Consider the following 17030-nt stretch of genomic DNA (forward strand, 5'->3'; position numbering starts at 1 on the left):
CGGACGTGATCTAAAAAAAATGCAGTGATATTAGCCTGGCAGTTAAAGAAGTACATGCTATCTTTACTTTTCGAATTGTTTATCGGCTTAAATAAAAGTGAAATTTGAAATTTGTCTAGACAAATAGCAAGTGAAATTTTTACCTTGTTTTTTTTTTTGCTGCTTAGACCTCTTTTGTCCCGCCGGAGGAGCTTGGGCGGTTCGTTTAGTGGCTTTCCTTGGCGGCACTATAACATTTTTTAGGTTATGTTGATAAATGTTCTTTTAATATATTTCTCATGACTGTTACACGTAGTCTTTAAGGCAATTTTAATATTGCCGTACTTATACATACTAATATTTCGCAGCACTTTCCGTGGAATACGATTGTACCGTGCTTTTTACTTGCTTGGCGCCAAAAGTAGCAATGCTTCCAAATCTAAACGTCCGTTGCGCAACTCGCGAAGATCTTAACGGCTGATTTTCAATAAAGAAACGATTGTAGCGCGGGCAAATCCTTCCCATATTATCTACTTATATCTCCTTATCGTTTAATAAATATTTACCAAGAAAGGATATAAAAATGATAAATAGCAGTAAAAATTTTTATTTTAACCTTAATTCTTATTCTTATTCACTTATTTCTTCGAAAGGATATACATAATATATTTACATTCGACTAATATTATTCGCCATGGCATTTCCGGTTGTTCGTTAGAGGATCCCGTTCGCGCCAATATACCAGGTCGAAAAGTATATCCAAGATCGGCGGATTATTTCGTTTGAAAATTTCTAATATTTGTTATAATAATCATTGTGTCGTTATTAATCAATCAAAAAGTATCATTGAAATTTGCTTCCGTAAATAGGAAAGGTTGCGTTGCAACGAAACGTAATAGTAATAAATCGTGCACAAGAAATATTAACCTTTTATCCGGTTAAAAATTAACTCGATCGTTTCTCATTCCTTAATTGTCATTTAAGTGCATGAAATATATTTTGATCGGATATAACCTATACCTTTATTACTGACGAGTCGAAGAAGCAAATGATATATTATAATCGGCTTCGTACATACGCAAAAGTTATTAGGTAACCGATAAATTGGTAAAGCTAAAATTTTGTTTAATTTATAAATCTTATAAAAAAAACCCGTAAATGTGTACATAAGTATTCATGTTTTTCAGAATTAGGCAGATGGACGCTTCGTTGTAAAAGCTGGGAACGACGAGTACAGAGAAGATGGAAGTTTTTATCGGCGGTGATTATCATTATCAAAAGGTAAATGATCTAATTAAATAGACCTGGTTAATAATTCCCATGGCAAGTTCGAAATTCTGTTTCGTTGTTCGATTAATTCGTATTAATTCGATTGATTAGATAAAGTGGCTTGATAAGTTTTGCCCTGTTAATTTTGCAATTATCACCGTGCGCGGCTTATATCATCAAAGTCTTATTGCGTTAGATATTACTTTGAGATGCGATAAATTCAAAAATGTCTTCGTGATAATATTATCATCTTCGGTATAAAGTTATTTATCTTCTTGGAGGAGGAATAAAAAGAAATAAATGAAAAAAAATTGTCAACGAATGAGGAAATGAAAAGATTCATTTATAAACGCGTTACACGTGACAATTAGGAAAGGTCCAAATCAAAGCGTACGATAACCAAGAGATTCGAATAGTCCTGTTCTATCAGGCGTTTAGACTCGATTAGGAAGTGCGCGTGTATGTGCTTGCGCGCGCCCTCGTATTTTAACAAAGCCATAAGTCTAGCCGATGAATTCATTGTCCTTTTGGCAAGGTGGCGCGCGCCTGCGAGTCCTACTAAATCGCAAATTAGTAGACAAAACGAAGAAGGTGTATGACGACGGGGGAGGGATAGGAGATTGGTCCAGGAGAACAGGGGTAGAGGTGGTTCGTCGCGGTCATCAGAGGGGTCGGAAACGTCGGAGCGCGCCAGTCGAAGGCGAGACTTCGCTCGCGCAGCTTGTCTTCATTTTCTCTCGCACGTTCGTTCTTTCCTTCCTTCCTTCTCTCTCTCTCTTTCTCTCTCTCTCTCTCTCTCTCTCTCTCTCTCTCTCTCTCTCTCTCTCTCTTCCATATTCGATCCTTCGTTCGTTCGTTCGTTCGTTCGTTCGTCCGTTCGTTCGTTCGTTCGTTCGTTCGTTCGTCCGTCCGTTCGTTCGTTCGTTCGTTCGTTCGTTCGTTCGTTCGTTCGTCCGTTCGTTCGTTCGTTCGTTCGTTCGTTCGTTCGTTCGTTCGGAAGAACGACCAACGCTGACGTCTCTTATTCGAGTTAATCTTCGAAGAGGAAGAAACTCGACGTTTTCCTTATTAGTTAAGGCAAAGTTTGGAAGAAATTACGACGTTAAGCAAAGGAAAATTCACAGCATGACTCCGCCACGTGGAGATGCGTGCTAAAGGATTTACGTTTGGAAGAAAAAGCGAATAAATTATTTAAAAAAGGGAATAGCGAGAGGAATAGAAGAAACTGGGATCGATTTAGATCACGAGATTTTTTCTAAGAAAAGTCCTTTCATGTAGAGCCTACGGACAAGGATCGCAATGATACACCGTCGACGATCTCTCTTGTTTCTCGTGCAGACGGTGCTTTTAGCAGGTGAGTCCCACATACATCTAGATCGTTTAGATTTATTCCATTTAATTCCTCGTACTTTTTTCTTACCGTACGTGGAACGGAGGTAAAAGTGTCCTTTCGTCAAGGCGCGCTTTTCTATCGCTGCAAGATCAACGAAACGTATTTTCCCTACTGGTGGTTAAAGTTTCAAATCGATCGAATTTCTGTGATCTCGTAAATTTCAATATTCTATATGTTGTAGATCGAATCGTAGAATTCCAGTAGTTCGCGTAGTTGTATCGTATAGCTTTTTTTTCCTTTTCATTTTTTTCTCTTTTGGATCTTGCTGATATTTATTGGATCTTCTATTTAATTCGTCGACTATTCGACGATCGATCTTATCGAAGTTAGGAAAAATACGAGCATTCGTGCGTTAGATTCGATCGTCGGTCATCTTTTCGTCAATTATTGCATAAGTGATATAATATTCAATAACCACGCTACTGTTCGTTGTACATAACTAAGTGGTATATTTAAATATAACATCGATACTATATTTATTGGAAACCATATAAGATAAACACGATGGTACGATGTTATTTGATAGCTTTCATCGTTTCGTAAGAATACAACGGAGCTTTTCCTTAATCTCGATACTCGCGGTGGAGCTTCTATGTTAAACGAAATTTAACATTCGTTTTACGACTTTCTACGAGTCGGTATAATGTTTGAGAGAGAGAGAGAGAGAGAGAGAGAGAGAGAGAGAGAGCGAGGGAAATACGCGTTTGGGAAAAGAGAGAAAAAAGAGAAACAAACATTAGTAAAAATGTAGCTAGCAGCAACCCACTTTTTTCGCTATCAATCATCCTTGCGATGTTTGGATGGATGGGAAAAGGGAGAGGAGTGGAAGGGTTTTGCTTGATACGAGCTAGCGTTGATAGAAAATTCACTGATGGAAATTCGAAGGAGAAACGAGATACGTATCGAATAAGTTTTAGGAATCGTTTATCAAAAGTTGAAAGAATTTTTTTATTAGTAAAACTATTTCAGGAGAGGCGAATGAATTTTTGAAATTCGGCCTTTTCGCACTTTCCAAATGAAACCACGATCGAAGATCACTGATTTTAAAGTTAATATTTAATCATCCATATGTATGCCGTTTTGGTTTCTTGCCGACGATCATTGCGAAATTATTTATTAATACTGGAAACGTATGCGTCTGCTTTAAAACGTTTTCTTTTTGGTAATCTCCTGGAATTCGTCGGCTAAAAAAGAAAAGAAAAAACCCAGGATCGATTAGGCAACATCAATTAGGCGTCAAATTATTTTCCGACTTTTAACATAAAGCGTCATTCGAGCCTTGTCTATCTATTAATTACGTTGCAATCATTGTATTCGTTTACGTTCTCATTAATGCTCGACGTTACATAGCTTTCTTTTGTGCGATTGATTTACGTACATACGTGCTCGATTGTTATCGCGCGAGACGAATGCCGTGATTTTTTCAACTCCACGCTTACCTATATAGATATTTCGGGAATTAGCTCGCGTGTGCACAAGTTTATAAGGGAGAATTCGTTTACTAATCTCGTTCTTCGAGCGCTTCGTCGCTCGAACCATCGTCCGACCTATCGACCTATCGATCTTTCCCTTTCGAGTTACGAAGTTGGAAGCGAAGGTAATCGAGAGAATCGGACTTTTCCAAATTTTCGATTAACCGGTATTAATACCGGTACTAATATCTGTACAATTCCCTCCTCCCCTTCCCCCTTCTCCCTATTACACGAAGAAATATCGATCGTGTCGTCGTCGTCGAGTTAGAAGCGAACGCACTTTTTCTTTTTTCCTTCGTAAAATCTTATATCGTTAACGTAACATTGGTCTTTAATCAATCCTAAAATAATTTCGCATAATCTTTTTCCTTCGTCAAAGATGCATTATGCCCAAAGTATCGTATGATTTTCTTTTTATTTTTTTATTTTTTCAAGTCGTTATCAAACGCCCCACTTACGAGTCTCTTTTGCCAAGTTAATCCGCTTCATTCCATAAAGTTTCATCAGTCGTCACATTATTCGAGCTAATCCGAATACGCACGCGTGGATTTTCCGAACTGCCATACGTCTCTATGTTCTCCGCATATTTTTTAAGCCATGATTTTTGGACAAACGTTAATTACGTTGCGCTCTTACTTAAGGTTCGTATTACGTTGACGTCGCGTATATTTTCGCTTTGTTTCGTGTAAAACCATAGCGGTCTATGCACTTTAATCATAGTTCATTTGCGAGGAAAAGTATTATATGTTAGACAGTATGGCGCGTTACATTAATATATAAAATACGACATGGATAAGGAAAAAAGAAAGCTAACTTGGAGGAAAAAGTGTAATTATCAAATGGACCAATTCTTCTAATCAAGGAATTTTAATTATTCCGTTTAACAGGCAAACGTTTTTTTTTTCGCGTTGAGTCGATGAAATTTTACTAGGGCTAGATTTTATGCGATAAACGATATTTATGTTTGTGCGAATGATCATCGAACGTGATAATTTCGACTCTAACGATTATCGAACTTTACTTAGATTTTTCTTTGTTTCTAAGAAAAAGGATAGAAATTTCATCAACTGTATTTCCGTTCATCCCCGTTAAGGTGATTATTTCTTTCGTTGTCACGATCGGAGGAGTCTTTGAATTTCATGAAATCGTTATTCACGTCCGGGTATATTTCAGGATCGATATTCGTCTATGATAACGTCTCTTTTCTCTTTTCTTTTTTCTTTCCTTTTTTCTTTCATCTTTACCTTCGCTGTTATTTTTTCTCTCGTCGTTGTCGAACGATTATTTTCAACGAGTCGCGCCGACTGAATTTTAATCGATATAAAGTACCGTACCTTCGCGGTTTAGCATGATCTTAACGAATTTAACGAGTCGCGTACGAGATATTTTCACAAGAGATCCGTACTACCTTTGCCTTTTCAACCACGTGCTTTTCCTTGGACCGTACACACGGAGAAGAAAGACACGGAAGGAGAAAGGAAAGATATTTCTCTTGAAGAAGAAACAACGATCAGCCATTCCCACCTCCTGAGTCTCGCGCCTGCTGAATATGCATGAAACAATCGCATATCTCATGCAATTAGCCTAAGTAAATCTTTTTGCATTTCCTCTCTTCGTCCATTTCTTTCTCTCCCTCTCCCTCTCTCTCTCTCTCTCTATATATATATATATATATATATATATATTTGTGTGTGTGTGTGTGTGTATGTATATATGTATGCATGTATATATATATATATACGCGTACACACACAGAGCCATCCTACGTGCGTATATGTATATCCTCCATCTCTTCTTTCCCGTTTCTATGGGCCAACGAACGAACGAACGGACGGACGAACCAACGAATGGATGGGCGAACGAACGAACGCTTGGAAAAGTTCGCTCTAATCAGAGTGCATTTGTAATTTCCACGGGCATTCGTCGTCGATGCAAATTGCATTTTGAACATCGCGGACGGACAGTCGCCCGATAAAATCACGCTCGTTGTTCTTCGTCATTGTACTTTTTGTTTCTACGTGCTATCCGTTCCGATTCTAAATACGGAAAGAACTTGGCGAATACGAGCTGCCGCTTTATCGCATATTACCATCCGCCTCACCTTTTACGACTATCATAAAGTTTCTAAAGCAGCACAAACAAGCCGAGTTGGTATCCTAAAAATGTATACATATTTTACGGTAACTCGCCTTAAACCGTACATACATATCTCTTTATGATTCCCATCATTTATATCGTAAAAGACGAAAGTATATATATATATATATATATATATATATATATATACTGTTCGGTTTAGTTACTCTTTCTTTGTTGGCATATCGATTTCCATGGAATGATTTCTTACTGGGTCCATCATGGTCACCTTTCGGATAAGAAGACATTTTCCCCTTGTATAATTTTCAACAGATGCGTGAAAGAAGGAAAGCTAGACCGACGCCCTATTGCAATACAGTCGAAATAATGGCGACACTTCAAGTCCCTTCTACGCAAGTCCTTGCATTTTGTAAAGAAACACATCTGATGAGATCCTCCTCCCTTCCTAATATTCCGTAGTACAGTGGTTAAGTAAGTAAGAGACTACCTGTGTGACCGCTCCATTCTACCTGCTGAATCCCAGCCAAATTTGATTTTTAATTCAATCGCGAGCGAAACTTTTTCCCCCATTTTCAAATATATATATATATATATATATATATATATATATATATATATATATGTATGTACGTTTCATCCGTGGGTTAGCGAATATATATGATATCATCATATATCTCCCTTGAAAGTGAGTTTTTATGATAATAAGAATTTATCTTAGAAACAAACATCGGTTAATTTTTTTTACATTATCACGTAGAGTATCTACGAACATTTGTGAACTCATTTATACGGGATACGACAGAGATTTAATAATGTTGGACATTCGACTAGAAAATATTTTATTGATTCTGAAAATATTTTTATAGCGCGATGAGGCAGGCAGCATCGGACTTTTTTTTTTACTCTCTCTTCACGGTTCTCTTTTCCTTCGTCGCTTGCTTAAGAGATAGAAAGAACGAAAGAGGGAAAGCACTTGGCGTGTTCATCTTGGATGTGTTCTCAGGAAACATTGCGAGCGATGGTAAGCTCGGGGACTGCGTTAAAATCTACTTCTTTTCGCACCTCGTTGCTTCTGTTAACCAAGATTCGTTCAAAGAAAAAATAATAAGATGATCGACGGTTAAAATATCGAGTGAACTAGGTGCCTTTAAGAAAATTACTTTCTTCTCTTTTAATATTTGTCAATAATATAATTGTCTACAAAAAATAAGAAATATAAAAATAAAATAATAAAAAGGAGATCAGAAAATTCTACCAAAGTAAAACTCGACGGAGTTGGCCAAAGCTTTGGATGGAAAAGTAAAAGTGGTATGAATGAGAGGCAAAGCGAGAAAGGAAAATTGAAAAGATCGAGTCACCGGAAGAAACGAGTGCGCTTCGTGAAATTCGCAAAAGATTCGATTCTATGGAGGTTTCAATTTTCCAAAAGACTATACCTTTTTCTTCTTCTTCTTTATCGCGAAGACGAAGACGAAAACGACGGCGGCAAAAGTCCATCGGATTACCGGATTCGTACCGGAAGTTCGTTCTGGATCCGCGAATCTGCTTCGCTCGGCGCCGGAAGTCTTTTAAAAGTTTGATTAAACTCGAACACCGTGGCGCGTGTTGATGAAACATTGACCGTTTAAAAATGATACGGTCAATGGAGACGGATCGAATGAAAAGGCTGAATGAGAGATGGAAAGAAGCGGCGGGGACTTGGATTTAGAAATTCGAGCAAGCTTGTGCCATCTCATTCTATTCCTTCTTCCTCTATCTCTCACGATCTCATTCATTTAATGCCGTTGTGACGTCGAAACCGATAAAGGCCGACCCTGTTCGCGAGGAAGAGAAGCAAAGTTTTTCTTTTGTCTTACGGTACGACGCCATTAAATGGAGCATGTCGTCGTTCTCCCTCGGCGAAGTCGCTCCTGATGAAATGGACACGGTTCTATTGCTCAACAGAAACGGGGGCGTGAGAGAGAGAGAGAGAGAGAGCTAGGCACACGGGTGCTGTCTTGCTATTTCGTTAGGACGAAAATCTCGAAAGCTCACTTTCTAATCGCGCTATTTTCTTTTCTAAATATTATACAATTTTCATTTTATCTTACGTCGGATCGCGACCCGCCCGAGATTTACATATTTTATGACGACAGAATACTTTTGCTTTTTTTATTTTCCACTCGAGTCATCCGATTAAACGATTGTTATTCAACTGATAACCGTCTCGACGAGCATTTAAGAGAATTCCATAAAAATTTAAAAATGGCAGTACACGCGGAAGTACAAAGTAAGAGCTATCACTGCCGATTTGAAAGTCTAAAAGAGAATTACTTGTTTATGAGAAGGCGAGGTCCGAGCTTTTCACCGCGATACACAGCAGCAGCAGCAGCAGCAGCAGCAGCAACAGCACCTGTTGGAATACAAAGCCAGTGAAGTGCAGTCATCTCCGCTTTCGTTCGTAAATAAGTGAAAGATGTTACCGACCGACTGCAGTAATCCTTTAAAAGCTTTTCTAAAAGTACGGATTTCTATTATAATTCACGTAGCCTCTTTTTTCGTCGAGTGACAGTACATACATTTTTATACCGGCGAATGAAAGAGGGATACAGTCGCGAACGAATGTACATTCTCTTGGCAACAACGACGTTTCTTTTAACTTGCTCGATCGAGTAACCATCAAAGACCAGCCATAACCATGCTAAAGAATCGAGTAGAAAGTTGAAGTGTACCAACTTGGTTGAAGTAAAATTAATCGAGTTCGATCAATCGATTTTTGATTTTCTATAGAATTTATCAAATGCCAAGTCCGCGTATTTGTTCTTTTATAAAATCGATTTTCCATTGGGTTGTAATTGTTTTACAATGCGCATCTCGATCGTTTTGTCGATTTAATCGTAACGAGGACGCGTCGAGGAAACTATTTACCGATCGTCGTGGACTTTCGTACCAATTGATATTTGATATCGATTTTATCCCTTTGTCGAATTACACGTCGAATTCTCTTTAGGACAAGTCTATCGTATTGCGTATAGTAAAGGGATATAATATAATAAGAGAGAGAGAGAGAGAGAGAGAGAGAGAGAGAGAGAAAAGAAAGAAATCTGTGGTGATGTATTTTTATTGCACTATCACGTATTGTTTTTTAATCGTAGATCCTTGGCCTTTCCTCTACGCGCGCATACACGTATTTACGCTCGGATGCACGATTACGCTTAACAAAACTATCGGTTTCACGCTTTTCTACTTTGTATCGTAATCCGTAGGCATGTGTGCGCATCGAAGGTATCAAAGTCACAGGTGCGTGTATGCACCTAAAAAGATGGTACTCGTACGTGATAACAATGCGATAGAAACGATAAATGTCCTTACAGTGAATAAATTTAAATCGATCCGCCATAAAACAGCTTGGCACGTTTCTCGACAGTTTTACAACTTGCTGTGTTATCGTTGTAACTTTGATCCAGCGATCGATCGATGGAACGTTGCAATCTTTCTCTTTTGATTTTAAAGATTTTCGGTTAACTTAGATCTTAAATTAAATATTTTCACGGATCACCGAACGACGAGTCTCCTCATTGCCGCGATCGCTCTTATGCTTTTCCACGATAATTATTATGTCGTCGGGCAAGGTACAAGCAAAGGACTAGCCCGACGATTGATTTTCCATAATTCTACTTCGCACCGCTAATCGGTTGACATAAGACAGAATTAGTTCGCCCCCTCTGAATGCTTGGAATATGTCCGATGAAAGGTTCTGGTCGGTCGATCGGCCGGTGGAGATTCTTCAAACGATTAACTTTTTTGCAGTAGAATTTCAATTTTATGACGTCATTCGTAGAAGAGAGATACATAGGAGTAAGCAGAATCGTCGGACTGGATCGAGTCCGCTGAAACGAGTTTATATGCGAGAGGAAAGTTTGCGTCTCTCTCCCTCTGTCTTTCTCTCTCTCTCTCTCTCTCTCTCTCTCTCTCTCTCGCCTTCTCTTCTTTGCCAGCGCGTGGAATGGCTTCCATGCACCCTGTCATAGTTTATTCGTTTCTATGCACCCTGTTTGCTTTCAGCTCGCAACAGCTGCAGCACGTAGCCTCGGTCTTCTACTCTTGCACTTTCGTCGAGAATTACGACGATTTGGAAAAATCGCGTTTGCATGTTTAAGCCAACCGCGAACTCCTCGTGTTCTTTCGACGAAAGGGACTCTCCGCTTTGCCTTTTAGCAAGATTCGCATTTTCGGTCACCATTTTTCAATGTAAATTATAACGAAACGAATTATGATTCCTTTTGCTCGAAACTTTTATTTTTCAATGGCAATACGAAAAAGGGCTAAGAAGATATTTTATTTCGATACGATTGTCTTTTGTGTCTATGTAGGAAGAGGAAAAAAAGAAAGAAAAAAATATGTACACACAAAAAGAGAGAAAAATAAAAAGAGGAGGAGACGGGGAAAGTTTTCCACTCTTGTAAAAGAAATTTACGGAGGATCGTACGTGTCTTTCGAAAGCCGCAAGACTTTGGAGCATTCCTCATAGGAAGGATACCGTAGAAATTTGATTTATAATTCCGATCGCGGTAGGGAATTATTAATGCGAAAAGTTTGCAAAGATCCGATCTCGTCTGCCTTCGAAATCGTGCGAGACGAACTTTAGATGACTCGTATATGCTTTTCCTTCGCTTTCCGTTTTAAGAAGTAAAAAGTGAAGAGAGGGAGTAGAGGACAAGGTAGAAAAAAGCAAACTGGGAGAAATAAAGAAAAAGAAGATCCCGTGGATGTTTACGGTAACGCGGATCGAATTCTGCGATCGGACCCGGATATTGTCTACTGTCTGCTAAGAATTTTCCAAGTCAAGTTGTTGTACTTACCGTCGAAGTAGCGCGAGCATAAACGTCCCGACGACACACTTGTAGAGTTTTGTCGTTCTACTTCCTACTCCCGCCCTCTCTTTCTCTCTCCCTCTCTCTCTCTCTCCCTCTCTCTCTCTCTCTCCCTCTCCATCTCTTTCCGGTCGTATATGCGAGTCGTCTTCCGTTTACGGTACGTTAGAGTTTCTCAAGATTTCGCTCGACCGAAAGTAATTAAATCCGTAATATAGCAAATTCTATCCTCTGTTTCTATATGCTAAGTAATGAAATTGCACGTAATATGAAACAGATGCTCCTTATCTTGGAGAAATTCAATCAGATATTGATATTAGTCTTCGAAAGAAATTGAATGAAAAAAGCAGTTAGAGATTTAAGAGAAAACTTTTTTCTCTGGGTACGTCGTTTGCTGTCGATCGATTTTCCCTCACAATTTTCAGATTCATCTACGTAATCACGATGCCACGATAAATAACGTTCGCGTTGCACTATATCGAAAGAGCACCAGGCATTTAGTATCGTCCCTATCGTTCGCGTTCGTCTCTCGAACAATGGAGTAATTAAATTTTGATTAATCGATTCGTTCCTTTATGCAGAAATGATCATTACGGTGGTCACTGTTGGCCCAGCGTATATCATATATATCGCATATTGTGTGTGTGTATATATATATATATATATATATATATACATTTGTATGCATACACATACACAGAGACGGACATGTACCGTTTAGGCGCAAGACCATGATTCTTCGTCAAAAATGTTGGCGATTTGTCGGCGAGTTAACGTCGGCGGGCTTACTACCCGTTAAAAACAACATATCGATTATCGGTAAGCTGTCGTTTATCGCGACAACCGTCTTTTAACGCAAAAGAGACATGGAAAAAAGGAATTTTTTGGAATAATCAGCTTGATCGATCCTTTCTCATCCGTATTAGGCAGGTCTTTCTCTTCTTCCTTTTTCGTTCGTCCTCGCGCAACTCTACGAATATCTTCTCCCTTTGGCGAGTTCCACTCTTGCTTGGAGATTTTACCTCGCCGAATCAGCGAACGTGGATAAATGCCACATAATCCGACTGCCTCTGATTGCTTCGTGGCGGAACCGAGGTTATCGTCAAATCCGCATGGAGACCTCCATGTCTGTGGTATTTGGTATCGAGCTCGATGTATCTACATAGTTAACTCAAAACCTAGGCCACCGCATAGGATGCCAGAACGAGATGAACGTTCGTCGAAGAAGGGAACTTGTTATTATATTCGTTCGTTTACGAAAGGGCGGAAATATTCTTCCTGAAGGAGGCTGAAAATGTATTCGGTTATATTTCATTGTTTCGCGATTCTAAAATACGACGAGAGATATGGTAGAATCGAGGGCGAATCGATAAATGGAATAAACTTTTCCTCCCTTTTTTCTTCTTGGAGATCCTATTTTTATATACCTACGTAGATATATCGGTTGTATATAATATATTCTGTGAAAGAAGTTAAAAAATATAGGGACAATATATTTCGTACTGTCGTATCTATTATCAGTACATATTCCGTACTTTCGTATTATCAGGAGAAAGAGGACAGTCGAGAAAGATTATTATGCGGTTACCCGATGAGTAACGAGCACGAGTAGAGAGAGAGAGAGAGAGAGAGAGAGAGAGAGAGATAGAGAGAGAGAAGACGCGAGGCGCCCATTGAGTTTCTCTCTCAACGGAGCGAACGAAAACAGAGAAAGTTGTTCCTCCGACGTATAGTTGCGAACATATTTGGAGAAGTCACGGGATCGTAATTAAAAGTGCGCTCTGTAGTCCCTCCATCGGCTTAAAGCTTTTACCGGCTAATTAAAATTTTCTCGAAATAGGATTGCATAATGATTTTTTTTTTTGCGATGAGAATGAGAATCCGACATAAAGCCATGGAGAATCCAATGAAATAAGCGAACATCGTATTTTTGCAACGTGATAATCAAAGACTTGTCTTTTCTATATCAGTTAACACAAGGGTCGCGCGCCAGTGTCTGCTCGCAAAGTATATGAAGATCCTCGAAAAAGTAATTGCTTTTGGGTATTTCTTTTTCTTTCTTTTTTTCTTTTCTTTTTTTTCTTTTTTTTTCTTTTTTTCCCCCCCCCTATAATTGCACCTAGGAAATCTAAAATCAATCACACGTATAATAAAGTTGTCGGGGCGCTTTTTCTCTAAAGGCTGTTTATAGAGGAACGTACATATCCACGTGCAACATCCGCGAGAGAAAGAGCTGAGAAATAAAATTGTCGGAGAAATCCCTGAGGCGAGACTGAAAGAGCGGGATAACGCTCTAAGGGGGCGATGGACACGACTTCGTTCAAAGCTCGCGCTAAAAGGAATGTCCGGAATTGGTTAATTGAATCCTTTCTAGTAGTTCGTAACAGCGGAAATTCGCATGACCGTGTATTTGCCGAGTTTCTGCAAATCAATCGTCCCGCCCTTGCCGCGTGTGTAATGTCGACGGATAAATAGTATCGAGAAATTTGTTTTTTCGACGAGTCGAACTCTCTCTCTCTCTCTCTCTCTCTCTCTCGATCGATCGATCGATCGAACGAACGAACGAACGAACGAACGAACGAAAGAACGAAATGCAAACATTTTTAAAAGACTCGTCCATTATTTCCGCTCCTTCATAGAAAGAGATTTCTATAAAAAAAGAGTATCGATATAAAATCGGTGCAACATATGAGGATATTTTCAATGGAATATTATAATCTAGCCGGTATATGTCGGTATAAGTTTAAAGATAAAGAAAGGAATAAAAGAATCGGTTCGCGGCGAGACGATATCGTTTTGGATGGGGTCAATCGTAGAGGAGTTCGCTCGAAAACACGCATGTAATAGGTACACGTCGATTATCGAAACGTCTGTTTTCCGATCGAACGATTATTCGTGCCAAACGACGCATTCAGAACACGTGTTCGCGCTCGCACTTACACGGTTATACGGCGCGAAGCCCAACGGTGGTTGGCGGGTAAGCTCATTGTATGCCATTGATTTCGCTGTTGGAGGATAAACTAGCTAATGATTCTCGCCCGAATGAAATTCGATTCCATTAAAAGTTCGATACGAGCCAACGGCAACGAGACTTTTTCCTACGATATTATTCCGACTCGCGTTCCCACGGTCTTCAATTTGTTTTCATCAAAATTTATATTTCCATCGAATATAGATAAATGTAGATAAATATGTAGATATTGTTTATCGAAAACAATATTATCCAATGACAATAAGCAATGCGAAATGGCTCGATGTTCTCAATCGACGATCGATCTTGGGCTAGAGGATAAACGATTTTAATTCGGTCGATGCCGGTAGGTCGATCAAAATCAGATATCCCGCTGGGCCAATCGGCATTGCGTTCGAGAGCAACATCGCGAGTGTTATGTAAATTTTTATCGATACGACTGTCCCGCATTTCCCAGTCCATCGGGTGTCCACCCTTTCGCCTATATCCTTCGAATATCGATCGCTGCGTTAGCCTTTTTCTGTTATTTCGTTTAGCGAAATACCGCGAATTAAAAGGAATTAAATCACGGCCGTGGCGTTCGAATTTGAATTTTTTTTTTCAAACAGAATCGCGACCTATCCCGAAGCTTTTTTTTTCAATGAAATCTTCAACGTTTTCCAGGCACGTAGATTTAAAACGAAACGAATCGTAGGTCGACGGTACGAGAACGATAGGCTTCGCATTTTTTCGCGATTCGAAACGTCAAGCTTTAAAATTAACGATGGCTTCGTTTTATTGATAAGCTTTCAGCCTTTTTTGCCTTTCCTTTTCTTTTCTATCTTTCTGTTCATCTCCCTCCATTCGTCTCTTTTTATTCTTTAAAACGAGTAAAAGCGAGGATACTAACCGACGAAGAAATCTACCCTCTCTATCTCCTTTTTTCTTGCCTTCGTAGGTTGCCTTGGTAGGAAATCAATCGTGAACAGTACGTTGTGTTTCTTTTCTCGTTACTTCCTGACGAGGAAACTCTGCTGCCATAAGGTCTCGTTCGAGGAGACACGGAGTAGTAATATGAAAGAAATCCCCGAAGGTGGATATCGTCCGTTGGTGCCCGTTTTTCTTTCGAATCGAAGTACCAACCCTCTTTATCTCTCGACGTTCATCCCGTGGGGATGCAAAGTGCGAGTCAGTCGTCGGATCGATTTCAATTTGGGCTACGAATTCCAGCCGCAAGAGAGTTGGACGATGAGAGAGAGAGAGAGAGAGAGAGAGAGAGAGTCTCCATCTAATCGTAATTGAATTAAAAGATTGTCGCGAAGAAGATAGGCAAGAAAAATCACCGAGCGTAGAAAGAAAAGGAAAAATATGAGGTAGGGAAAAATCGATCAAGGGACGTTTCGATTTTTGATTTTATCGAGACTCCGTTATTGTTCTGTCTCTTTGAAAACTAATCTAATTTTCCATTCGATTAATCAAAGTCTAATCCGTTGGATCGAATAAATAGGCGCACGTGTTATAGGGGCAGTTTTGAAGCGTAAATCCATCCAGCCGAATTATGCGTCGATATAACCATTATATAACAAGCTTCGTTCGTCAACCACTCGTTTCCTTCCATTAGCCGGGAAAAGGGGGCTACAGGGAGCTGAGAGGGAGAGAGAAAGAGAGAGAGAGAGAGAGAGAGAGAGAGAGAGAGAGAGAGAGAGAGAGAGAGAGAGAGAGTAGGAGATAATTAAAAAATATTATGGATTTATATATTTATACAGAGAGAGAGAGAGAGAGAGAGAGAGAGAGAGAGAGAGAGAGAGAGAGAGAGGAAGGGGGAGGGAGACATTGTAACTTTCCTTTATGCACGTTGTACGTGCACGATGGTATCGACGATGTGGGTTGGATAGGAGGAGAAAAGGGAAAGAGGACAAATGGAGTACAGTCGAATGGATATATTAATTAAATCATTACAATAGCCACCTTTATTTTACAAAAGTCTATCTCTGTATAGATTTTTTTATTCCGTATCGAATAAAATCACAACGTAGAAAAAGTTTTCAAATTTTTATCGTTGCAAGGAGAAAAATATGTTTTAAAACAAATGAACAATTCATCGTTATAAAGTACGGAAACAACCATCGTCGAACCCATCCGTTCGGTTGATTCTATCGAGCAAGACGGGGAGAAGCTTAATGAAGATAGCGCATCGTTGAAGCGAAAACTATTGAGACTTCGCGGAGTTATATCGTGTTCTCACGGAAACTGGATCGTATTCTATAAAGCGATGATCCTCTCGGAGTAATTTTCAAACCGTAGATCATGTTTATGCCCGAGAGATTCGATGCAGAACGTTGATTTCTACATTTCGAGTTAAGACTTGGCTACTCGCAGCTATCGATGATAGTTTACCCTAAATGACGTTTTCGCATATAACTAAGTCTATAGTCAGAAAATGGCAACGAATTGAAAACGATACGTGTCAATAAATGAAAAAGCATTAAAAGGTATAACGATTTCCTCTAGAAAATAGGTCGCGCGTGATAAATACGTATACATTTTTAATCGAATTTAATCGTCGTTTCGGTGTTACGAACTCGCACATATAATACATATACTTCCTATGATAATGGACTTTTATATGATCCAAGTATATGCATGTTCGTTTTTCTTTACTTTTTTTTCCTTTTTCGTGTTTTATTTTTAAGATTTATATCCGAAGGGGTTGGTCGAGCAATTACAGATACCTATCGTAATAAAGTTTGATTTTGTTAGATAATCGCAATGATATTTAAACATTTTCAGAAATGTCTATGAGATATATTTACTTACCCCATCGTTATTATTATTATTATTATTATTATTAAATACGTGTACGTGCAGTTATTCGATGCCATTAAAAAGTTTGTAAAATTTTATGAAAACGCATTGAAATAGTAGGTTGTAACCCGAAAAGTTTTTGTATAAACGAGAGATAATATTCTCTCGATAATGATAAAGCATAGTTCGACGTGGGAGAATAACCAATGCGA

General features: G+C 39.1%; 2 protein-coding genes across 6 annotated transcripts in view; one reads left to right on the forward strand and one right to left on the reverse strand.

The window, feature by feature from the left end:
• The window catches only part of Rcc1 (Regulator of chromosome condensation 1), a 2546-nt gene extending 2087 nt beyond the window's left edge, over window positions 1–459 (reverse strand). For both annotated transcript variants that reach the window (XM_035881505.2, XM_035881504.2), the window contains exons 1-2: window positions 335–459; window positions 144–227 (exon numbers count right to left, since the gene is read on the reverse strand). In XM_035881505.2, the coding sequence (XP_035737398.1) occupies window positions 144–227; window position 335 (85 nt within the window). In that variant the 5' untranslated portion in view covers window positions 336–459. The remainder of the gene's footprint in view (window positions 1–143; window positions 228–334) is intronic.
• Window positions 460–1055: 596 nt separating this feature from the next.
• LOC118448342 (kin of IRRE-like protein 3) overlaps window positions 1056–17030 on the forward strand; it is an 87177-nt gene continuing 71202 nt past the window's right edge. For 2 of the 4 annotated variants that reach the window (XM_035881486.2, XM_035881484.2), the window contains exon 1: window positions 2092–2602. In XM_035881486.2, the coding sequence (XP_035737379.1) occupies window positions 2548–2602 (55 nt within the window). In that variant the 5' untranslated portion in view covers window positions 2092–2547. Of the gene's footprint in view, window positions 1072–1166; window positions 1261–2089; window positions 2603–17030 lie in introns of those variants that run through there. The other 2 variants (XM_085662979.1, XM_085662982.1) reach the window with 2 other exon arrangements.

This window comes from Vespa mandarinia, chromosome 20 (assembly GCF_050613455.1).
Source record: "Vespa mandarinia isolate Hongniang chromosome 20, ASM5061345v1, whole genome shotgun sequence".
NCBI lineage: Eukaryota > Metazoa > Arthropoda > Insecta > Hymenoptera > Vespidae > Vespa > Vespa mandarinia.